The sequence below is a fragment of the Lolium rigidum genome, chromosome 3 (genome assembly GCF_022539505.1).
Source record: "Lolium rigidum isolate FL_2022 chromosome 3, APGP_CSIRO_Lrig_0.1, whole genome shotgun sequence".
Classification (NCBI taxonomy): Eukaryota; Viridiplantae; Streptophyta; class Magnoliopsida; order Poales; family Poaceae; genus Lolium; species Lolium rigidum.
The window spans coordinates 404,621,640-404,645,778 of NC_061510.1; the positions used below are offsets into that span (position 1 = coordinate 404,621,640).

The window sequence follows — 24,139 nt, forward strand, 5'->3', positions numbered from 1 at the left end:
GGGACCCATGATCCTCGCATCGTAAACGGCTCGATCGGAGAACGTTGAACGAGATGGCGCGATCTAGAAAAACAATGCCAGCAGGCTGCCATCTCGTCCTACATCCCTCGGCGGTGCGGATTTGCGTTGACTCGGCCGGCGAACCCGAGATTTCGAGATGCACCACGTCCCGGGCCACCATACGCCACGTTTTGGCCGCTTTCGTCGGGCTAGGTGGCCTCAAAAACGAGAAAAAAAAAGTTTTGACATGCACCACGGAGGGACCAAAATCGTCGGCCATGGTACACCAGCAACCACGGCGCGACTTCAACTTCGTCGGCCATGGCAACTTTTCTTGTAGTGGGAGTGGCGGTCCAATATGCTACACTCTCACGGATATTTTCTATAGCTGTCTTCATAACATCTAAGCCATCCTTAACTATCAAGTTTAGGATATGTGCACAACAACGCATGTGAAGCAATGTACCTTGGAGCATGAGCTTGTCTGCCCCCAGCTTCTTCACCAACAGTTCAACAGCCTTGTCATTTGATGTGCAATTATCAACTGTGACGAGAGAGCTTCTCATCAAGGTTCCATTCAAGCAAAGCCTCAGCCAGTTCTGCAGCTATAACCTCTGCAGTGTGTGGTGCTGGCACATAAATGAACCTACAAACAATAGTAGAAGTCATAACCAGCAACAACAATAGTTTAAAGTAAGAACCAACAATGATATATCACAAAAGCACCAATTTTTTTTATCATAACCAGCAAGGATATGTGACAAAAACGCCCATATATATCATGCTACAGTATGCCAATGTCACAAAACAATAGTTCAAAGTCAGAACCAGCAATGATATATCAGAAAACAACAATTTTTTATCATAACCAGCAAGGATATGTGACAAAAACGCCCATATATATCATGCTACAGTATGCCAATGTCACAAAACAATAGTTCAAAGTCAGAACCAGCAATGATATATCACAAAACAACAATTTTTTTATCATAACCAGCAAGGATATGTGACAGAAACGCCCATATATATCATGCTACAGTATGCCAATGTCACAAAACAATAGTTCAAAGTCAAACCAGCAATGATATATCACAAAAGCACCAATAATACCTCATCACAACGCTTCTTAGCTTCCAGCCATCATCAATAAAATGGGCTGTTATCACCATATAACCCTTCTTTTGATTGTCCGACGTCCACATGTCAGTGGTGATGGCCACTCTTGAATTGCAGGAGCTCATGTATTTGATAGCCTTTGTTGATTCTTCTTTGTAAAACTTGATAATATCACTCCTATCAAACAAAGACCAACACACAATCAGATACGTGAAAACTATCTACTAGTGTTCCTTGTAAGACCAATACACAACAGTACATGAAGCTAAAAGGAGGGTGATTATACCTAATAGTGTTCCTGTGCACCAGCTTGAATTTAGGGTTCAATGGACTAACAAATCTGCGGAAACCAGCATGATCCACCATACACAATGGATACTCATGGAGAATTATCATGGCAACAAGAGCTTTCCTAGCAAAATCCTGATCAAATATGTAACTATCCAATGACACTTTGCAACCATCTTTAGCAGCAAACCTCAACGAAGACTGAGCCATCTTTTTTCCATTCATCTGGGCCTTGCTATATGGACATGTGTCATTGTGGGCAAACAGATGTGATGTTCCATTCCTCATTTCTCCTCCAAGAAGCTTACCACATTTAAGACACTTAGCTTTGAGTTAGCCATCAACTCTCACACGCTTGTAGGAATGCCAAGCCTTTGAAGTCAACTTCCTTTTTAACCGGACAGAGCCATCTTCATTCAACTCTTCTTCATCATCAGAGATTTCAATCTCCTCTTTCTCAATGTTCAGAATTATAGACCAACCGGGCAGCTGCTCCCAGCCCGAGGACTAGAAGTCATCTCTCTGTGCAACAAAACAACAAGCTTATGTCAACAAAATCATCACTCAAGTCCCCGCTGCTTATATCGATAAAACTTCTCTATACAACAAGACCAATAAGCTTATACCATATGCAATACATTTGTAGACCAAAACAGGAACAAGCTTAGATGAAGGACTAGTTCTACAATCAGTAGGCATCCTATACTCCTATTGGAACCATTTATTACCATGCATATGATATCGAAGAACAAGCTTTTATCGCACAATTCACCACGCATATATACAAAAAAGCATATATCACAGATCATCAAACATATATCATAGAGAAGCATCAAGCGTACATCTAAACATCTATGTATCCAAGAAAAGGCCTAACCGATTTGGACTTGGAGAAGCAAGGCGGGTCTTGAGGGTGGAGCTCGCTGTTGGAGAAGCTACTGCCCGGCGTGGAGGCCGTTTGTCGGCACTAGAACGACGGCCCGGGGCGCTGACGCCGTCAGGATGGCGAAGCCGGTTGATGATTGAAGAAGCCGTGCGCAGAGCTCCGTTGTTCGCCGGGATCTGAGTGGCATCCGCGTCGGCCGCTCCTGGTCCTGGACCTCCTGGTCCTGGGTCGACAACGAGCTGCGAAACAAGTGGGTGCTCAATGGCATCCGTCACCATGGCAAGCTCAAGGGACCCCGTCTCCACCGGCAGGGCAGACGACCGGGAGGGGGGCTGCTCGCTGGACGTCGTCGTTGCCTCTACGGGTGAGGAACCTGAGGTTGATGTAGTGGGGAACAGCGGCAAGAGAGGAATCAGAGAGAGCGACCGCGTGCGCGGGGAGCGAGAGCGGCGACGTGCACTGGGAGGGAGCGAGGGACGTCCGGGAGCGAGCGGGAGTGCGGGAGTGCGGGAGCTGTGGTGAGCGGCGGCTGCGGCGGCGGATCAGACGCGTGCGGCTGGGCTAGGTTTGGTGAGCGGCGGCTGGGCGGCGGATCAGACGCGTTCGTCTCTCTCTGTAGCTGGGTCGCTGGGAGCGGCGGCTGGGGGTGGGAGACAAGAGGAAAAATTTGTGGACTAGGGTTTCCTGTATGTATATGTACTGCCATATTTGCCACTAATTAAACTGCCCCCACATGTCATAACCCCTAACGGGGATGCACCGGGGATTCACCGCTGGGTACTGCTGTACCTTAACTGATCTCCGCTTCCCCGACGGGGAGTGATTTGCATTTGATAATATCCCCACGGGGATTATATTGTAGCCATAACCGTCCCCTAATAGGTGAATTAACCACCGGGGATCGGGGAATGGGGAACCATTGACAAATTGAATTGAGGAGGCGCTGGTGCGGACGGCCTCACACCAAATGGCTCTTCCGTGCCGTTTGGGAGGCACCCGTGGGATGCTATTAAGAGCATCTCCACTCATCTCCCCGACGAGGCCCCCGAGCGACGTTTTTTCCATCCGGACGGCGAAATTCGGCCCAGTCGCGCCCCCGGTTCCTCGTTTTCGTCCGGATTTGGCCCTTCATCCATCCGGCGAGCCCACGCCATCCCCGGTCCCCCAAGGCGCGCTCGGGGACTCCGGACGAAAGAATTTGGCGCGAAACGTCATGTGGACCCTCGTAGTCGGCAACAGGAAAGCCAAATCCTGTCGATTTCCCTCCAATTTGCTTGCATATCCCCAATCTCTCCCGCCGAATTTGTCCATTCTCGTCCTCGTCTTCCAGTTCCAGTTCCAGTTCCCGTCCTCGTCTTCTCGTCCACCACCGTTCTCCTCCTCGTCTTCTCGTCCACCACCATGCCGCCGAAGGCGAGGAAGCCGCGGGCGAAGAAGGAACGGCCGCCGGGTATGTCGAACGCAGAGTGGGCGACGGACGAGATCCGGCGCCAGGTCGAAACAAGCGGCAGGGTGGAGAGGGAGAAAAAAGCCGCCGCCAAGAGGGCGGCGGCGGCCCAGGACGACCAAGCGAGGAAGATCAGCATGGCCATGAGCATGGGCCATGCTCACGGCGCCGGCGGCGGCGCCATGCTCCCCGGCCAATGGCCGACGCAAGGTACAAGCAGTTCCCCGTCGAATTTCTCCCCTTCGATCTACTCGCCGTCGCATCCTGTCATGTTCCACGAGGGCACCTACGTCCAACCGTCCAGGTTCATGCCGTCGCCGCCCGAGCTCGCCGTCGGCAGCGGGAACCAGTACGAGGGCACCTCGCCGGCCCTGCGATGAGGGCCGCTCCCGTTCGGTGCGATGGCGGCGCCGAACGACGAGGAGATCCACGAGATGATCACCTCCGGCTCCATGGCCGCCGCTGCGAGCCCGGGGTTCTTCACGCAAGAGGAGGCGAGGGCGACGGCAGCTGTCACGGCGCGCAACGAGTATGTGGAGGATGTGGCCGACGGAAGCCAAGCCGTCGAAGAAGAAGACGAAGAAGAAGAACAACCAACTCAAGCCGAGGTCGCCGACGCCAACCTATCGAAGGGAAAGAAGAAGAGGAAGAAGGACTCGCCGCCTGCCGAACCGCGTATCAAATGGACGCCGAAGGAAGAGGAGTGCCTCGCCGAAGCTTGGATGACTGTGTCCATGAACGGCATAACCGGGGCCAATCAGTCGTTTGACACGTATTGGCTTCGAGTGAAGCAGGCGTTCGACGAACGCAAACTCGTCGATCCCTACTTCAGCAAGACGAACATGAACCGGGGAGACAAGGCAATGGCCACCCATTGGGGGATCATACAGACGGCGTGCAGCAAATGGCACGGCGTGCAGGAGGAGATCAAAGACCGGCCGGTGAGCGGCCACGACTTGGAGCAAAAGGTATGCTCCGTCGACCCTGCATCACCGAGGTTAGCTGTGCACCGTGTAGTGATCGTCGTGAGCTGACCCGTATCGCCGTACTCTTTTTCCCCAGCTGCGCCGTGCTTTGGACATGTACATGGACGACACCGGCATGCAGTTCAAGTTCTCGAACGTCTACGCCCGCATCGAGAAGTGCGAGAAGTGGGCGGAAACCCGCAAGAACCTCTCGAAGAGCAAGACCGAGCAAGTACAACCCGACGCTCCGGCGGCCGGCTCGGCGGATGGGCGCCCGGAACTCGGCCGGAAGAAGCTCAAAGAGCTAAAAAAGACGGGCAATCCCGCCGACGAGGCTGCGAGCGTCGTTCAACAAGTGCTCGGGCCGACGCGAGGACGCACGCCGCCGGGAGGGACGACAAGTTCGACGGCAGGTGGCGGGAGATGCTCGCCAACCAAGGCGTCCGGATCGCTCTCGTCGAAGACAACGGCGGCGGCGAAGAAGAGGAACACTGACTTGGCGTTTCTGATGGGCGGGAACACGGATCTGATGGACGAGGAGACGAGGATTTGGTACGAGGGCCACCGCAGCGACATCCTCCGACCCACTCCGGCCAGTTCTTCATCGTCTCCGCCGGCTCCTACCTTGTTTTCCTCATCGTCGACTGCCGCTGTTTCGACGTCGACTGCCGCTGCTTCGTCGTCGACTGCCGCCGCTTCTACCACGGCGTGTGAGGAAACTGGTCCGTCGGACACCGCCGTGCCAGCCGGGACTGCCGATGAGCCTGTTTCCGTGTAATTTCCCTCCTATCGCCGATCTGTGGCTGATCCTTTTGCTGGTCCTTTTGCCGATCAACTGGCCGTATTTGTAGCGCGGGACGACGGTTTGTTTGAATTTAAACTATGTCCGCCGAACTCCGGGTGGACGACTGAAAATACGGTACTTTCCACGACTTTATTTCGTCCAATTCGGCGGTTGTTTCGTCCGGATTTCGTCGTGGGCAGGCCAAACGAGTGGAGATGCTCTAAGCGCCTCTAATGCGGCAATGCCCAGCACCGTGAACTTATACGGAGGTGACTGACAGCCAAAAAAAAAAGACTCACGGTTTTTTTTCTGCTATTTTTAGATGGGTAATTGAAGTAAGGAAAGAGAGACATCCAAGATATCGAATGGGAGGGCCCACTGAAGCTTCCCATCGCAGCAGAGCTGCTGCTAGCACCTAGAATGCAGGAATGTGAATGTGAGGGTTAGCAACGACCATATCCAACCACGTGCCGCCACGCCAATGACGTGCACACAGGTACTGACAGAGACGTGCTGGCATTAGAGTATTCCGAGTTAAAATCTAGCTCCTTAAAAAAAAACCTAAAATCTACTTTGCCACTGTAAATAATGGAAATAATTGTTCGGTGGATGATAACAAAGTCCTGCTTTGGACTCATGCAGGTACATCTAACCGCCGCAGCAAATAAAAATCAGGGGTGGTGGCTAAACAAACGATGCTGCAACAGCAACGATAAAATGGTAAACCACGCATTGGATAATTAAGGCATACGCTAGAAAATTCCGGCTCAACGTAGTCACCATGGTCCCCACAAATGAAGAAACAAGTCCACTAGATACTTTGCATATCCGTCATAGCATTAAGCAGAATGCTGCTTCGGATTGCTTATTTGGGACAAACATGCTGGGCCTCACTCGATCTCAAGAAACCTCAGAATGTATTGGTTGTCATCACGTCGGATGGCGCCCCCAATCCGCCTCCCGTCAGATAGCTTCAGGTTGCATTCGTTCCCAGTAAAGCAAGCGGAGACCTTGTGGTTAGTGGCAAGCTGCCCCACGCTGATAAGATTGACAGTGAGTCCCTGGACCAAGTATACATCCAGAATTCTGAAATTCTCCATTTCTATGTCACCATAACCAGCAACATGCATAAGCGACCCATCTGCAGCCATGAACTGATCGGTCCCAGCAGGCGGGGCACGGTGGTTAATCAGCATTGAAGCATTGCAAACCATGTGTTTGCTTGCCCCTGAATCTAGATGAAGATTAAGATCCTCCACTGAGTTAGCAGATGATCTCCCAGTAATCGGTGTTGGTGGCATGGTGAGTGACATGACATTGCCACGCATAGCAGATACACTGACAAACAGTAGAGCAAGTCAGTTATCTTCCCGTAAGCATGAGGGCGTTCTGTGACATAAAAAAACAGATATGCGCAGATGGATGATTCAATTTTCTAGATAACATAATAGATACCTTTTGATTTCTCCGCCATCCATGAACAAGGGCTTATTCAACCAAGCGAATTCATCCATCAAAGGGAATCCATCCTTTAGGATGCCAATATCCTTCATATGAGTCCTGACATAGAAATAGTAGGGAAGTTAGTTTATGTAGTACTTAACATGAAGCAGCATAGTAGCAAATGCACGAGTTAAATGCAAGATATTGCCAAGCGGATGATTCTAGTTTATTACTGTGTGATGCTAATATATTAATCCATCTAAAGAAATCAGCAATTCTAAAGACGTCTATGCTATCATTAAGTTGTCCCTGGAAAACCTTGGTGCACAGCTCAAAAATCAAAGATCATGCCACTCTAGTATCAGTTTCATGTAAGTTATGACTCGTACATGAAATGTAGCAGAGGTCATTACACGAACAAGTCGTCCATGACACCTAGTAAAACCCAATCAAATACTTCATCTTATTCTGCGGAATACTTCACAAGAGCAAGGAGTAACAAGAGACGACAAGCAAGACCAACACTAGCAGCTGCTATATAGAAAATGAGGTTAGACTGCAGGTAGTACTCCGTATTAGGCAACACCCTGATGTTTGGAATCCATTTGTTTGTAAGCGAAATATAACATATCCCAAAAGAACACTATCAGGGCAACAATTTGTCGTGAACCCAACTAGCATTGATTTTATTTAGACTAGTACTGTTTGTTTCATGGAAAAATGAACCCTAGAATTCAGCGTTGGTGAACAATTGCTAGATGTGATTCAAGGTAGCAAAATGAATCACTATAACAAGGCAGCAGTACCAGGCAACAAACAATGCCAGTTCAATCAGGCTCACTGATTTAATGTCCTAATGCATTATGTAGACAGTGCTACAGTTATTCTGATATTCCCCTCCAGAAATAGTAGGGGAGAAACAGCTACAGCTCCCAATAAAGGTTTCTTTGGGGTGGTAACAAAACAGTTAGTACATAAACGTTCGGGAAATGCTCCATCATTGTACTATAAATGACAAAACACATTCAGTACCTACCTGTCAGTGCCATCGAATATGGCAATTTCTGGAATAACCCACTTAAATTGAAATTTTGCAATCGGCACAACAGAGCCCGGCAGTGCCGATACAGGGCTGTAAACACAGAAACACACGAGAAGAATGTCAGAGGCAGGGAAGGAGATATTCGCCAAACAGAAGAACCACAGTGCTGGATCGCGACGAATCACGACTTGTTAAGCATAGAGATGAAACGGATTTCAAGATCTAAGGCTCTCCTCAGCTCAGGAGCAGGAGCGATGGCGGGGGAGGGTGTGTGTGAAGGGGTAGGGGGGGAATCGATGATTTGGGGGACGAAATTACCTTGGCACATCTTCTCCAATCCGGAGCTTACGGGGTAAGGCATCCCGTTCGCCATACGGGTGGCCGATCGAATCGGGGATTTCTTCGATTCCACGAGGAACGCCGGATCCTTGCCCAGAATCCATTGTGACCGATTAGCCGGAGTGGGATGCGAGTAGGGCGGCTTTGGAGGAAGGACGGGGAGAAGGGTTTGGAGGAGGAAGAAGAGAAAGCTCGAGAAGAAGGGTTTGGAGGAGGAGGATGGCTCGCTGTGGTTTTATGAAGGAGCGAGGCTTTTCTCCTTTTCCCTTTTTCCCTTTCCCCATGGAAGGGGAGAAAGCCGCGAGCGGCTACTCTAACTCTGCTAGTGGCGTCACTCACAGGGGAAAGGGGCGGCTGACTCGCTGTAGTAGCTGCCAAGAGCGTCAATTGTCCTATGGTGCTTGGACTGGAGCCACACTAGACAAATAGAATATCAGTTGGTGCTTTCCGTTTTTATCCATATATTCGAACCTTAAACTGTTTGTCTCTGGTTAGATTTGAACTTCAAAGCAGTCTAAAAGACAATCCTAATAATGATCATTGAATTTTACAATGTCAATAACTTATGTACTACAACATGGAGTGGTGTGATGGATTACTGCAACCCCTTTTCCATAAACCCCATATCGGATCGTTTGGGACATACAAGTCTCGCCGTACGCGTTGCGCGCCGCCGGAGTTGCGAGACGCCAGTGAAACGTGGGGATAGAGACATGCCCCATTGGCAAATCCTATATACCAATCAGGTTGGCACGTACCAACCACCGCACACCCGAGTTTTTGTTTTTGGGCCGACCTAACGTAAACTAGATGAGTTTCGACGGTTTTTATGAGGTCTTTGATTTTTTTGGTTTCTATGCATTTTACACCGGTTTTCGAAAAATATTCGGTTTGAAAAACTCTTTTTTTTAGAGCTTGTTTAGACATTGAAAATGTTGAATGTTTTTATGAACGGTTATATTATGAAAAAAAGTAGTTTAAAAATATAATTTTTGAAAATGGTTTTAAATTTTAAAAAACTAAGAAAAATGTTCAAATTTAAAATTCGAAATAAAACATTCATTTTTGAAAAATGTTCAATTTCCAAACAATGTTCAAATTTTGAAAATCCATTTTTTTTTAAAAAAATGTTTATCTTTGAAACTCGGTCATTCTAAAAAAATCATTGTAAAAAACTGTTTAAGTTGTGAAAATATTCATTTTTCGAAAATGTCCAATATTGAAAAGTATTCAAATTTTTAAAAAAATCACAATTTCAAAAGTCTATAGTTTTTCTTTCACAATTCGCTATTTTCAAAAAACTTATATTTTACAAAAAAAATGAAAAAATAAACATAACAAAACAAACAATAATTTTTTGGGGGATAAATAGAAGCAATAGTAAAGAAAAATAACGGGAAAAATGACAATGAAGGAAAAAAATAATGGGCCTACAAAACATACCAAGCTCGCAGCGGGCCCGTACACACTAACCATGTCGGCATAAAAGATCGCCTCTCTCCTTTCCCCTCCAGCCCGACCGAAGTGTTTTAAGTGAAACACTTAGGCTTAGCCCGCCCAATCCCATGCGGCGAACGGCCCGTGCATGCTTCTCGATGCCTCACTATGGGCCGAATTTTTTATCACATAATTGCTTGAATTGCTTAGCATAAGTCGTTGGTGCACATAGGTGAACAATAGTTATATAGGTTTTGTGCTTGACAAATTAAACGCTAGTTCTATTCCGCATTTGTTAAACCATATTCGTAAAAGTTTTAAACCGGCTATTCACCCCCCTCTAGGCGGCATCCGTGTCCTTTCAACAGGCGGCCTGCCTTTGCTGCTCCGGATCCCGCCCTTCGAATCTTCGATGACAGCATATTGCATCTCAGGGCACTCACTACACCGACGTCCTGCCTATGAAGCTCCGGTGACAGGATATTGCATCCCGGTCGAGGGCACTCATATCAATGCCCTCCGCCACTCGCTGTAGCATCCCCTTGCAACACCAACGACTCCCGCTCCATGCAACACCGGCCTGCTATCATAGTCAGACCTTGCAACATCGCCTCCCCTTGTTGCAGGATCGATGACCACCGTGGTGCCCCCCTTTGTCGTAGCGTTGTCCTAGCGGCACCGAGGATCTCGAAGGAGTGGCGGCCCGCTGAAGAAGCATCGCTGCCCGTGCGTCATCATCGTCACAGTCTCCACCATGGCTGGAATGTCGGTGCCGCCGATATTCAGGAAGAACACGCGATGCATGTAAAATGCATACATGAACTTCTAAGTTTATTGACATATACTCCCACATATTTGCATCTTATATAATGTTATTTACATGTTTTATATTATTTTTAGGGATTTTTTAAACAATAGCTCTCCTCTGGTTTTAACTCTATTTGGCAGAAAAGACCTTTATGTTAGTATTTTTTACTTTCCACGAGCTACGGGACTCGAAAAAGTGCAAGATCAGGGACCACACTTTGGAATTGTAGAGAAGAAAAAAATGAGCCAGATGGAACACTAGGAGATCAATGGGATGAGAAAGAGATCCAGTGGCATGCCTTCCCCATATGGGCGCGCCACCTGGGGTCTTTTCCCCCTCGATCGTCCGATTCGCCTCAATCTTTCGCCCACGGACTTCGTTTGACATAAAATCCCAGGATTTTCATGATGCAACAGTGGCGGAGATCAAAAATACATAAATAGAGAGTCAACATGCCGCCGCAGGCGGAGATCGAAGGGGGAAAACGCTACCGGAATCGCCTTCGGTGGACTCCATCCCCCTCCGGCGTGGTCATCATCATCTTCTTCTTCATCAACACCCTCCGCACCATCTTCATCTACCCCTTTTAATATCTTGGCAAACATGATGTATGAAGCAATCTATCATTTTTCCCATGATGTATTGTATCTCTATGTGAATGTTTGAGTAGCGACTTGTTCTTGGCAATTGTGAGATAATTTGTTGATGGTTGCATATAAGTATTTTTTATCTTATATGGTTGATCTCTTTTTTACAAATTGTTTAAATCAGAAAAATATTCAAAGTTGAATTTTTTTCAAATCTAATAAATGTTCGAATTTGAAAATTGTTCAAATCTTAAAAAACATTCAGATTTTTAAAATTTTAATTCTTTATTAAAATTATTAAAATCAAAAAATTATTCAAATCTGAGAAATGTTCAGATTTTTTAAAATGACTTATTTTTTAAAAAATATTTAAATTTGAAAATTATTCAAATTTGAAATTTATTCCAATCTAAAAAAATGGTCAAATTTGAAAATTGTTCAAATTTAAAAAGTCTTCGGATTTTTAAAAAATGTTCAAATCTAAAAATGTTCATATATTTTAAAAATTATTCCTTTTTTAAAAAGTATTTTTAAAAGAAAAGAAACAACATAGAAAAGAAACAATAAAGAAAAAATCTTACCTAATGTTGGGCCGCGGCCCATCTAATAACCCGGTGCGGGCTAGGGTGTGCGGTAACCGTGTCAGCGCCGACCAGCTCGGTGCTCATAGCACCTCCCGCGGGAATCCCTATACCCACTCAGCAGCGTGCCGAGCGACGCATCGCCTAAACTCGATGCTCGGGTGGACCGGCCCATTAGTTTGTCTATTCGGTAAAAGTAAGTGCCCCGTTTTTTCGTTTTATACAACATCCGATATCTAGCTCCTTAGTTGCAACTTTGATCCATGACAGCAGAGACCGGAGTTTGAACTCCAATCCTCAACATTTCCCAACCATTTTCTCGAATATGAACATATTTTGATTTTGAGAAAAAATTGTATCTAAACAAAAAATTATTTCGAGCAAATTTGAATTTGAACAAATTTCCAATATGAACAAAAAATTATTTCGAGCAAATTTCGATTCTTAACAAAATTTGATTTGAGAAAATTTCCAATTTGAACAAAATTTAAATCTGAGCAAATTTTGAATTTGAGCAAATTTTATATATGAATAATTTTTAGTTTGAACATTTTTAAATGAACTTTGCAAAAATCGGCCCAAAAACCACGGAGACTAAACCTTGATTAACCTGATTGGAACCTAAACTGGAGAAAAATGAACAGTTCAGTGTCTTCATCGCTTCTGTCCGTAACGGGTCGCGGCCCAAAGCCTTTCGCTCGATGCCTGTTACTCCCGGCTGGCTTGGCTAGATCGCGAGCAGTCCTTGTTCCGCCTTTTGTCCTGTTTTTTCATGGCGAAGCGGCTTTTGTCCTTTGACGGGGATGCAACTTACGCGTTGGTGTGCTGGGACACATTCGTAATTTCGCGTGCGTGTGGAAGTGGGAGACGAACACCTTGACCTTTGCCATGATGCTAGCTGCTTCACCCAATCTGCGCATTCGTCCGGTAGGCTGCCGTCCTGCTCTTTCTCCCGCTGGATCTCCATGGCCGACCTCGCTGCAGAGAAAGGCGGATCCGACGACTCTCCGCCGCCAGACAGGTACTGTCCACCACCGATTCCTCTCTCCGAAAATTCCCCACCGCAGGTGCCCGATCCCAAGATCGACACCAACCCGACGCCTGGAAGACATGGGATGGCCACGGCGGTCGCCCGACCCCCAGAGGAGGAGATGAAGCCCAACGCGTTTATTCTCGATTCAGGAGCCATGGTGCACGCGACCAGCGACAAGCGGCTGCTCTTGGGGTCCAGAGATCTGGGGCCTGGCGACGCGGCCTCCCTCACCAGGCGCGACGGAGAAATCCTCTGGGCTATCCTGGTCGGCATCGTGCAGCTAGGGACCTCCTTCTACCTCGCGGAAGTGCACTACTTCCCTGGCCTCCCGCCGGCGTCCACGCTCGTCTCCGTGCACCAGCTCACGCGCCGGGGCTTCTCCGTCATGTTCTGTGGAGCCGACTGCTTCGTGCAGGATCGGAGCACGGGGGCTGTGGTCGGCAAGGGTCAGCTGCGGGATGAAGACGGCTTCTACCATCTAGAATACCTCAGGATCCAATCGCATGATTGATTGTGCTTAGCTCTATACTTATATACAAATAAAGAACTTCGCGGTGATCTTTGTACTACTAGAATATTGAAGGTAAATATACTGTACTATAGTATGTTCTTATAACAGGAACTACCACTTGTAGCGTTTGGTTTTTCCATGCTATGGAAAAGATTATATGATTTGTACGGACAGTTCTTGTGGCAGCGTTCTCTTCTTTTCTCAAATCGATGATGATTCAGTGATAACACTCGAACTAGAAATCTATGACAACTACATGAGCACAAGGCAACCAAATAGCAGAGCAAATATCAGTCAATGAATACTGATGCCTCTCATGGTTTCAGTTGCTTCATTTGCCAGTCTACTTCTTCAGGCACCTTCTTGCCACTTCAGCCGACTGATGCCACGTCCAGCAATTTTCTTGTCAAAGTTCAGAGATATGATGCTGTAATGCTCTTCTGAGCTCCCGGAACCACCTTTCCATGCTGGGTCGTCAGATCTTGCTAGACTCCTAATTCCTAAAGTTGTCTCAGGTCCAGTTTGCTTCCCGATGATGGAGGCGAAGCTGCCCTCTGCAGATTACCATATATACAAATTATGTGTCTTTATATGATTTGCAAACGAAGGGGAGGCCGATTGGGATCAAGAAGGATCTACCTTGGTGGCCAGCCGAGGGAGGCGAACCAGGTCAACGGTGGCTGCAAAATAACACAAAAGGGTTTTCTGATGATTTGGCCGTCCAACTGGAATCACCATCTCATGCCTAGAGTATTGGCTTTGTCATTTCTCGCAAAATACTCCCTGCTGATGGGAAAAATCGTTTGGCTGATAATCTTGCCAAAACCAAGTTCTCGCCTTGCCAATTTCAAGCCAGAGCTACATATATTGAAATTTTGCAACGGCTTAGACTTGGAGGGCATACTGTTTTCAGTGTTGTAGTGCCAACGGTTGGTTTCTGAAACATCCAACACAAGATCTCCCAAACGTGCACCTCTACTCGGAGCACTTCCCCTACCATGCTTTATTCATCAACAACTACTGACCTTATCTGTACCTCACTTACCCTCCCATGGTCTGAAGTGTTCCATCTTCCGCCCGAACAAACCCAACTGGCGGTTTATAAACAGTCATAGCATCGTACAATGCATGACACCCTGCTGCCTGACATTGGAGGCGATGGCAGCATCCATCAGCACGGAAGGGGAGCAATGCTAACCAAAAATGGAGCTCATGAGTCATGAATCTAAGCATTATCGTTCCAGTGTCATGCCATGGACATATATGCGTTTGTCAGTTTGCGTATACCACTGAATTTTTACGCTTAACATAATACCAAGCCTTGTGATACTCCTTATAGAAGAGATCCTGATCCTTTCTCCTATAGAAGTAATGTGAAAATTAGTAAAGGTAGAAATTAACATGATCAGACATGACTAAAGAATATAGGAGTAGCAATTGCTTAAAGACATGATCAAATACAGACGCATTAGCAGACTAATTTACACGTTTGAAAGAAACGATGGCTGAATCCAGGGAGAACATAATTGTTTGCTAACAACTAAACTTTGAGTTGATTTGGTTGGGGTACGCCAGGCCCAGTCAGTAGTGCAACGCACTGGGCGACACGCGAGGGCCACCGTGGCAAGCCACTGTAATGAGCCCTCCCCCACAAAAAATAAATTTAATATCATTGTGGGCACATAGCCCACATATCAGATATTAAACTGATAAGAACAGATACTACACTTGATCTTAGCCAAAAGGCCGAGAAAGGTATGCTTTCACCGTGCGCCCAGGGTCTCCTTATATAGCGAGTCCTCGCCTGCTATCCGCTCTCGCTCGGCGAGGTGGGACTAAACGAGAGCGCTGCCCTGCACAGCAGCTCGATCTGGTCGGGGTTCGTTATTTCGAGTGGCTCCGTTCGGCTTATTGGGCTGCAGTTGAACCAAGCCAGGGCGTAGATGGGCTACTGGCTTCAGTAACATGGCCCGACAATGCAGCAGGCGTCAAGCCTAGTATTTCGTCCAAAGATTTTTTTAAAACAAATCTAGTCCATGGTTTATTTCATAGCAATTCTTGAGAGAATGCATATGTTCGCATGCAGTCAAAACTTGTCTAGAATTGTCTCCTAGAGTAAACAAGAGGCTGTCGATCATTTGACATGCAAAATTCGAAAAGGCAAGAACAAAAAGGAAATCCTATTCAACTCGGTAAGATCAACAGGAAGTGTCTAAAAATGTAAGATATTGGAGCATTTATTTGGTTCATCCAGTTTAGTTTATATCTAGCCTATTTTTATGTATATATTTACTCAGTTTAGTTTGTATCTAATCTATTTTTAAAGTACCTAAAACATTTATTACAACCCAAGTAAACATCTAGTCCATGGTTTATTCATACCAACTTCTCTAGTAGGATTGTCTCCTACACTACCTCCGTCCATAAATAGATGCCAAAGATTTGTCTAAATTTGGATGTATCTATACACTAAATTGTGGCTAGATACATTGAAATTTAGATAAACTTTTGGCATCTATTTATGGACAGAGGTAGTATAAATGTTGTCGGGTGTTGGGTTAGAGACTTAGAGCATCTCTAGTAGATACCTCATTCGGTTTAAAACCAGATAATAACCGTCAGTACGCGGTATTGAAATTGTGTCATGAACAGATACCCTAAAATTGTGGAAGCCATTTTTTTTTGTAGCAAACCCACATCGCGCCGCGAGGCTGCATATACGCAGATTTTGGGCCACACGGTCCAGTTTACTGCATCTCGTCCATACGGTTGGCGCGCATACATTTCAGCTCCTCTATGCCCGCCCACGCACCGCCGAGGCTCCGGACGCCCCGCTAGGTTGCCCATCCACACGCCCGCAGGCGGCCGCGATGAACTCCAACGAACCTCCGCCACCCATTAAAGTTGGCGTGCAGCCCTAATTGCTTCAACTTTTCATTCTCCCGCATCCTTCACTCTGATTTCGTAGATGTCAACGTGGCGACGCTGCTGCGGGGAAGCGGGAGCTGTAGAGCGCGTCTGCTGGGGCGGCAGTGCCCGACGATGCATCCTCCACGCCGCGACGAAGTCGCATCCCCAGGTGTGGGCAAAAACCAAAGGCAGGAGGCCTCGCCGCCGCAAAGGAGAAGCGGAAGGCAACCACCACCCGCGGGCTTCCTTGGCCACACAAGTCATCTACATTCCCGCCATCGCTATTCCTCTCCTCAACACAAGCAGATGTGCCTAATGCATCTAGGTAAGCAATTCCTCCCCTACTTGAATTTGTGGCGTGTGATTTTCTTTAAAGCTGCCTTTGTTTCGCGTGCGACGCCTCATAATCGTTCGTCAATATGGTTGAGTCTGGCACAATCGTTGTCGACACGTCTCACTGCTCACGTTTGACGATGGGTACCAACTAGAGCAGGGAGACGAGGTAGAAGAGGTGGAGGAGGAGGAGGAGGCGTTCGACGATGCCATTGCCGCCGGCGTCAAAGCCGGAGCATCAAAACTCTCTGCAAATTACATGGAGAAGGAGGACATTTCTCTTCTCAATGTGTGGGGGATTATTTCTCTCGACGCCGTTACCGGCAGCGATCAATCCGGGGAGAAGTAATGGCAGTGAATTGAGTAATTTCTCCGGTTGAGGCCGAAGATAAATGAAGGAGCAAACCGAACGATGCGATGTCTTCAAGGCTAGTATGACACAATCAGACCCGGTGGGCTGCATGCTTGGAACAAGTCAAGAACAATCCTCTAAGTAGTGCAACAATTGATGACTTCGTGAGTCATTTCTCTCCAACTTGTTTTCTTTCTCTTTGAAATATTAACTCTACCTTTTTGCAATGTTAACTTTTTATCTCTTTGCAATGTCTCTATGCAGGACCGTATTGCACAATAAAGATATAAAAATATGAAAGCAAACGAGAATCGGTTTTTCGCATTGCATCATTCGTTGGAAAATTCAAAGAAATAGTGAAAAGTGGAAGTTCACGCACCAAGAGTTCCTCCACGCAATAGGGCTCCAAGAAAAGGAAAAATCTTGGCCCGGAGAGACATGTGATGTAATTTAAGTGCCGGGCAGGGGTATAAGCGTAATTCCTTGTTCAATCAGTGGAATCAGAAACCCTTGGTCTGGCGTGGAGCGCTTGTGGACAGCTCATTCCCTCCCAAGGCCGCCGCCCCCCACCTGTGCTTTCCCCTCCCCTTTCTGGATCTCCATGGCGAACACCTCCACGGTCGACGCGCCGCCGCCCAAGGAAGTCGGATCCGTCGATCCCTCGCCCGACAGGTATGGACAATCCCGATTTCTCTCTTTTTTTGGGTCAATTTTACCCCCGAATCAATCCTTTTCACCACACAACTGAGCGATAACAATGCCATCCCCAATTCAGCAGCAACGCGGCGTCCGGAAGTGATCTGGCAGAAGCTGAGGCCGCCGGAGCAGAAGCCGAGGCAGCCGGAGCAGAAGCGGCCGAGCCCATCGCATCCGACTTCATCCTGGATACTGGAGCCCCCGTGCACGCGACCGGCGACGTTAGGCTGATATCCAACGCGAGGGATTTGGGTCCAGGCGAAGCTGTCTCTATGACTAGGCGCGACGGAAAGACTCTCCATGCCACCTCAGTCGGCATCATCCGGCGAGGGACTATATTCTCCCTCGACGACGTCCACTGCTTTCCCGGACTACCGTCCGTGTCCACGCTCGTCTCCGTGCCGCAGCTCGCGCAGCGCGGCTTGTCCGTCATGTTCTGCGGCCCGGCCTGCACCGTCCGGGATGGGAGCACCGAGGCCGTCGTCGGTGAGGGTCAGCTGCGGGATGATGACGGCTTTTACCATCTGGATTATCTCATGGTACCCATTACCTGAACGCGGACCCTTGCACGAATAAAACTTCCGCGGTGCTCTGCACTGAAGATACCAGATGAATGCTGCGAGCGCCGGTGCCATCAAGACTTTGCCTGACTGCCTGCCTGCTACTTGCGTTCTTGTGGACTCGGGGTCAATGGTAAACGAGACCTGACCAACTCAAGTTGGACGAGATGGTGTGATCATGCCTCGTCAAGCTCAAGACTCGGAACTACATTTTTCTTGTGTTTATTTGTTTGGTTGCCTTCTCAGGTGTGAGAGAGCTTATTATTTTCTGTTATTGTAAGGGGTTATTCCAGTTTAATAATATAAGGAAGGTATCTTATTCGGAAGGCTCTCGGTGGTGATTTCTCCCTGGCGCGTGTGAAGAGATTTGAAGATGTTTTTAGTCCAAATCTGTGTTTGCAAACAATGTATTGAGAAACTTCTGCTTGCAGTAATGTCTCAGTGTAGAAATGTGATGCCGTTCGTGTATAAAGTACTACTTACTAATTATCTCTTAATCTAGATGTATCTAGACAAAGTTTAGTTTTAGATACATCCATGCTAGTGATAAGTAATATAATTCGGAGGAAGTATCTAGTAAACTCTAATCTAGTGATAAGTAAAGGAGTATCTAGTAAACTCTAATTTAGTGATAAGTAATATAAATCGGAGGGAGTATCTAGTAAACTCTAATCTAGGTATTAAGCATGCTCAAGATCCTGCGAGCTTTCTTGTGGGATGGAATGGATAAGGTCACAGTGCGGAAAATGCAAAATTAAATGATAGTTTTTTCATCGCCCAATCTCGAACTTGATAAATTCTCGACAGTCTGATGGCCTGGTTGCCCTCATGTGTTGGATTGGGGAATCCTTGTAGCAAAACAACGGACATATATCTATTTTATGCTTGGACAACCGATCTCTCTGGGAATGGTCAAGCCGCAATTTTTTGGCATGCTCCATGGCTTGATGGCTGCAAGCATAAAAACATCGCTCCTAAATATCTTTGAGATCTCGAAGACAACAAATTGGAATATCAAGAAGCCTTTGTTGATCTGCGGGGCTAAGCATTCAGCAGTTTCAAGAAGTCTTCTCACTTTTGGTGATGCATTAGGTGGTGCAGCTGCTGTTTGACTTCGATTGCTTATGCTTGTAGATGACTTTCACCATGGTGAGCCTCTTCGATTGTTTGGCACAGAAGATTTTTTAAAGTATCCAGAGAATGCTTCAGTTTCTAAAAAAACGAGGTATTAAATACTTCAAGTGTTTGGATGCAACGAATACTATAGTTTTAAAAAGTGAAGTATGACCATCATCCAACGGATACTATGGTTCTAGAAACTGCATTTTTTGCTTTGAAAACTTCAGTCATGACCCTTTTTTTTTCCTAAACTGAAGTATTACATCCCCAACACTGAAATACTGTATTATTGAAATACTACTATGGTTTTAGAAAAAACGGAGCTCCCAAGCAGAGCCTAAAATTGCATTGTAGTACTACTCTGTCCTGCACTATAGACTATATTACATCTAAATTTCATTACACCAAACTTTCACTTTAGCACAAGGTTGTTAAATTAATGATGAGCCCTTGGCATGAGAGATGGTGGCCTCCTCTTTCTTTCAAGCAACATCACCCATTAGCGGGGTATTAGTGAGAAGCCAAGCGGAATAGCAACAAATCAATCTAGGCACGTCACTAGTCAGATAAGGTGCACAACGGAGTTCAGTTGCAAAGAAGCAAGTACAATCTATGAATACTTGTAATGACATGAAAATCCAACTGCCATCTCATCTCATCTCATCCTTGAAGTTCTTTTTCGCAATGTAGTTTTGATTTACAGCCAGCCATTTTTCAAGGAAAAAAACAGCTAAAATCCCCAAGTGGTCTGCGTTCACCATACTCCGACTCATTCTTCCTAACAAAATGTTTTAGAGTTACTAACTTGAGGGATACACACACATAGTATCCACATCACAGAAATCAAAAAGCATGTCCAGCAACAGCGAAAGATTCAATGCGCCTAAACAGGATGTCTGAGCATTCGACCTTACTGAATTTCGAGGAAGCTGAGGACATACTGGTTGTCGTCACGGAGCACAGCATTTCCTACCAAGGAACCATCATCGTAGGAGATCACTTCACATCCGTCCGAATTGAAGTTACAAGAGATCTTGTGGCTGCTGACCAGTTGGCCTACACTCACGAGGTTCGCCTTGAGGCCCTGGACAAGGCAAACATCTGGGATGCTGAAATCCTTTGTTTGGATGTCACCGAAGCCTGACACAGTCAGAAGTGCCCCATCAGCAGCCTTCACCCGAGTCAGCCCAAGAGGTGGATCACGGAGGTTAGTCAACAGCCCAGCTTGGTGAACCACGTGGCAGCCTGCCCCCGAGTCCAAAAGAAGAATGAACTCGGCATCCATCGAGTTCCTAGATGTTGACAGCGTTCCAAGAGCATGCAGTGAAGGAGAAAGTCTGACAAGCAGTGGAGCTAAAATCAGCCATCAATCAATAAAAATGAAGGTATTGTGTTGTGACACGAAGGTTTTCCCCATTGTAACACCATGGTCAGATATAAATTTATGTATGACTGAATCTTACAGCTGCCATAATACCTTGTCATGTCTGGAACATATTTAGGATAAGTTGCAATGTGGAAATGCCAAAGCTCAGGACATCCCTTCTTAATTCCAGGAGCATTTTTAGGAGAATTTATGAAGTGGATACCCAAAGCTTCAAGATGTCCCTTCCTGTTTTCTGGAACATTTGAGGGAAAAGTTATGAAGTGGAAACCCAATGCCTCAAGGTCTTCCTTACTGATTTTTGGGACATTTTTAGGACAACTTATGAAGTGGAAACCCAAAGCCTCAAGGTTTTCCTTCTTGATTTCTGGATAACTTTTATGATAAGTTGTCCAGGGTAAGCCCAAAACCCCAAGGTGAACAGTGTTAGGAGAACTTATGCGGTAGAAACCCAAATTCTTAAGTTGTTCCTTGAGGACACCATCCTCGTGAATGCTGTCAGGAAGTACTAGGAGAATTAGTTATGTAGCAATTAACAAGCAGGTAAAATAGTAATAAATGCACAAGGAATATTTACAAACGGACAACAACATTGTACTATTTAAAAGATCAGCAATCCTAAAAACCTGTAGACTATTATTCAGATGAAATTTATGCTACCACAATGCCGATTACAGTCAGCTTGCAGTTTAGAAGAAAATAAAAGGTACAATCAGCTGGATATGTGCGTATGTTTTATGCTGGGTGTTCTTGCAATTGGTCATATTCCCAACCCACTCCAATCAAACTCTGAATTTCTTACTTCTTTTAAGAAACGCAAGTTCCTATGGACAAAGCTTACACTCCTTTAGTTTTAGGTACCATATGTTTTCAGCATATTTCACACGCACATACATATTAGTTTCTCTCAAACTTGAATAAAAGCTCTTCAGGGAAAATTGTAGCATCATTATCGTTTATCCATACTTTGGGTGGAATTGATCCTGAACAATTAGAGATCTGCAAATTCCTATTCAACTATTGAAGTCTTTCCATGTTTTCACAACAGGTGCTAGTGATTTTCTGGTTCAGTCAATGCAAGTGTATTATTAGTACCTGACACCTGATGTAATTATTACTTGCCTAAGGAAGCAAATTTATGTACAGATCTGCATTTGTATCTAGAAGAAATATCACTCACGTTTGGATTTTGAATAATCAACCATGGGAGAAGGGCTACCAGCCCATCTTTGTGCTAACAATAGAGTAAACCGCACGGGTGGTCCCGATTCTTTTCCCGAACCTTCACTTTGGTCCTAGTTTTTTTAAATTGCACATCCAAGTCCTAAATCTTGCATAAGTGATTCACCCCAGGTCCTAAACCGGTCAGACCAACGTTGACCAGCACCACGTTGACATATTTGCAAATAGCCCCTCCCCCCTCCACCCAAGATTGTATTTCTTCTAAAACTCGGTCCCTATAGAACTGGACATGCCCCGACTCCCATCCTTGTCTTCCCCAACGCCACCGCCGGTGCACCGCTCTCCCAGCCTCGACCTTGGGCCCGTCCCCTTGTGCTGTCAGCTTCCCTGTGCACCCCGCATCGGCGCCGTCCTGCCCTCCCTTGCAACCCGCGTAGGAGGCGCTTCTGTTGGATCGATCTAGGCATTTTCGCCCGACGCGCTGCTTGATGCACAACTGAAGACGCGATATGACCAGTATTCCTCTTGGCTCGTACCTCGCCTAATCGTGCACATGCGTTAGTTGGGGGGGGGGGGCGCACGGCAAGTTTCAGACTAGGTGGCGCCACATCATCCGGTGGCCCTGCACGAGGCCTTGGGAGAGGGCGTGAGGGTAGCTGATAGAGGCTCCGCGTGTGCCGCCGCCTCCAGGTTTGACGACGCCGACATCGGATAAACTCCGATGTAATGGATCGAACCCCGCCGCCTTCGGTTGTGTTCCCCATCCTCGTGCAGCCCACCATCCCATCCTCTGTCCTCCTCACCCGCCGCATCCTACTAGGCCCTGCGCCACCAGCAGCGCCCTCCCTGGCACCCACGCATCAACGGTGCATTCCCGGCCACCCACACCACCAGCACGCCACTCTGCGGCATCCCACCTCCCCCTTCTTTGCCCTCCTCACCTGTCACACCCTACCACGCCCCCTGCACCACCAGCGGCACCGTCCCCTGCACGCGTTGGTCACGAGCAAGGCGAACCTTCTGGGATCAGGGTGCTGACCAGGGGCGGCGGTGGGGGCATTGCAACGTCGGCAATGGTGGGGGGATTTACCAGAATGAGGCAATGGATCGAAAGTGCATAGTCATGGGGAACCGGGGGGATTTTCGCAATTATCCACCTCTAGCGTTAGGCTTCCTGGGTCCCATTTGTCGACGTGGCACTGGTCAACGTTGGTCTGACCAGTTTAGGACCTGGTGTGAATCACTTATGCAAGATTTAGGACTTGGATGTGCAATTTCAAAAAACTAGGACCAAAGTGAAGGTGCGGAACAAGAATCGGGACTGCCCATGCGGTTTACTCCTAACAATAATACAAGATGAAAAAAAAAAGAAAACATAAAGCAAACAACCGATAGAGTGCTACAATAAAATTCTATCCATGTCCGAAATCGAACTAATGTTTAAAAGGTACCTAACATGTGCATGCCAATAACCAACTCATCATGCTTACATTCAAGTCCATGAATTAGTTTTTTTCCTAGATATATAAGTTTAACGATGTTATATTTGTCATATTCCCTCATATGAAACCATTAAGTCCACCATCCTTGTCTTGGAAGGTTATTTCTGATTACCAACAAACTTTACAGGAAAGTTCACCATAAATAATGCCACTCTAATCTTATTTGCATATGGCTCCTAAAGGAGGGAGCAAAATGTAATTACACTAATGATTATAAGAGAGCCACACTCTTGCTGAGCGCAATTAAGACCAAATATAGCAGCCCAATATATATATTGGAACAGTTCCAACGGGTAGACCACTTAGGTATATAATGTTGCCAGTTCCAACAGGTAGACCACTTAGGGTATGAAACATGTGCGGAATGGAAGTTGAAAACTTATTCATAAACTAAAAATATATATTTCCCAAGAAGAATATGCCCACATCATTAATACAGCGCTCACAGTATAGTGGAACTGTTAACACTCGATATCAATGACTAATTCTTAGATATGTTAATAATGATTTAACTTGTACCATAAATAGATGCATTACAATGCAGCATGAACCACTACTAAATGGATAAATAATTCGCATTAATGGAGTACCGGTGAAAGATTTGCTGAAGGGAAAGACAGCCACAGCATGCTAGCTCAATCAGAAACGACAAGAAGGATTCAGTACAATGGCATCATGATAGATAGATAGAAGCAAAACCTTTCTTCAGCGTAGCCCAGCTTAGGAAAAAACTTGTCAGCAGGATCTGAGGAAGCCGCAATAAGTGGGCCCAGCAGTTCCGCCGGATAGCTGCAACGGTAAAACTGAATCACGAAAAGGAAAAGGGCATATATC

At 46.5% G+C, this 24,139-nt stretch overlaps 3 protein-coding genes and 1 non-coding gene across 5 annotated transcripts in view; 1 reads left to right on the top strand and 3 right to left on the bottom strand.

Moving 5' to 3' along the window:
- Positions 1–6,096: 6,096 nt before the first annotated feature.
- LOC124700970 lies at positions 6,097–8,626 on the bottom strand. Its single transcript, XM_047233035.1, has 4 exons — positions 8,290–8,626; positions 7,966–8,061; positions 6,942–7,046; positions 6,097–6,824 (listed from the first exon to the last, which is right to left on the bottom strand). Exons 1-4 carry the CDS (start codon positions 8,412–8,414, stop codon positions 6,377–6,379), a joined length of 774 nt encoding a protein of 257 aa, XP_047088991.1. The 5' UTR covers positions 8,415–8,626; the 3' UTR covers positions 6,097–6,376.
- A 6,202-nt stretch (positions 8,627–14,828) lies between these two features.
- LOC124705106 lies at positions 14,829–15,026 on the bottom strand. The gene has a single exon (XR_007003948.1). It is a non-coding gene; the product is annotated as a U2 spliceosomal RNA (small nuclear RNA).
- Positions 15,027–17,385: 2,359 nt separating this feature from the next.
- LOC124700971 lies at positions 17,386–18,444 on the top strand. Of its 2 annotated transcripts, none has more exons than XM_047233036.1 (2): positions 17,386–17,534; positions 17,638–18,444. In XM_047233036.1, the coding sequence occupies exons 1-2, from the start codon at positions 17,464–17,466 to the stop codon at positions 18,110–18,112; spliced, it is 546 nt and encodes a 181-aa protein (XP_047088992.1). In that variant the 5' UTR covers positions 17,386–17,463; the 3' UTR covers positions 18,113–18,444. The 2 variants fall into 2 exon arrangements, with proteins under 2 accessions (XP_047088992.1, XP_047088993.1); XM_047233037.1 differs by having other exon boundaries at positions 17,641–18,444.
- Positions 18,445–19,892: 1,448 nt separating this feature from the next.
- Positions 19,893–24,139, bottom strand: part of LOC124697797 — a 4,860-nt gene continuing 613 nt past the window's right edge. The window contains exons 2-4 of the mRNA XM_047230337.1: positions 24,005–24,108; positions 20,715–21,116; positions 19,893–20,574 (exon numbers count right to left, since the gene is read on the bottom strand). Coding sequence (XP_047086293.1) covers positions 20,148–20,574; positions 20,715–21,116; positions 24,005–24,108 — 933 coding nt within the window. The 3' untranslated portion in view covers positions 19,893–20,147. The remainder of the gene's footprint in view (positions 20,575–20,714; positions 21,117–24,004; positions 24,109–24,139) is intronic.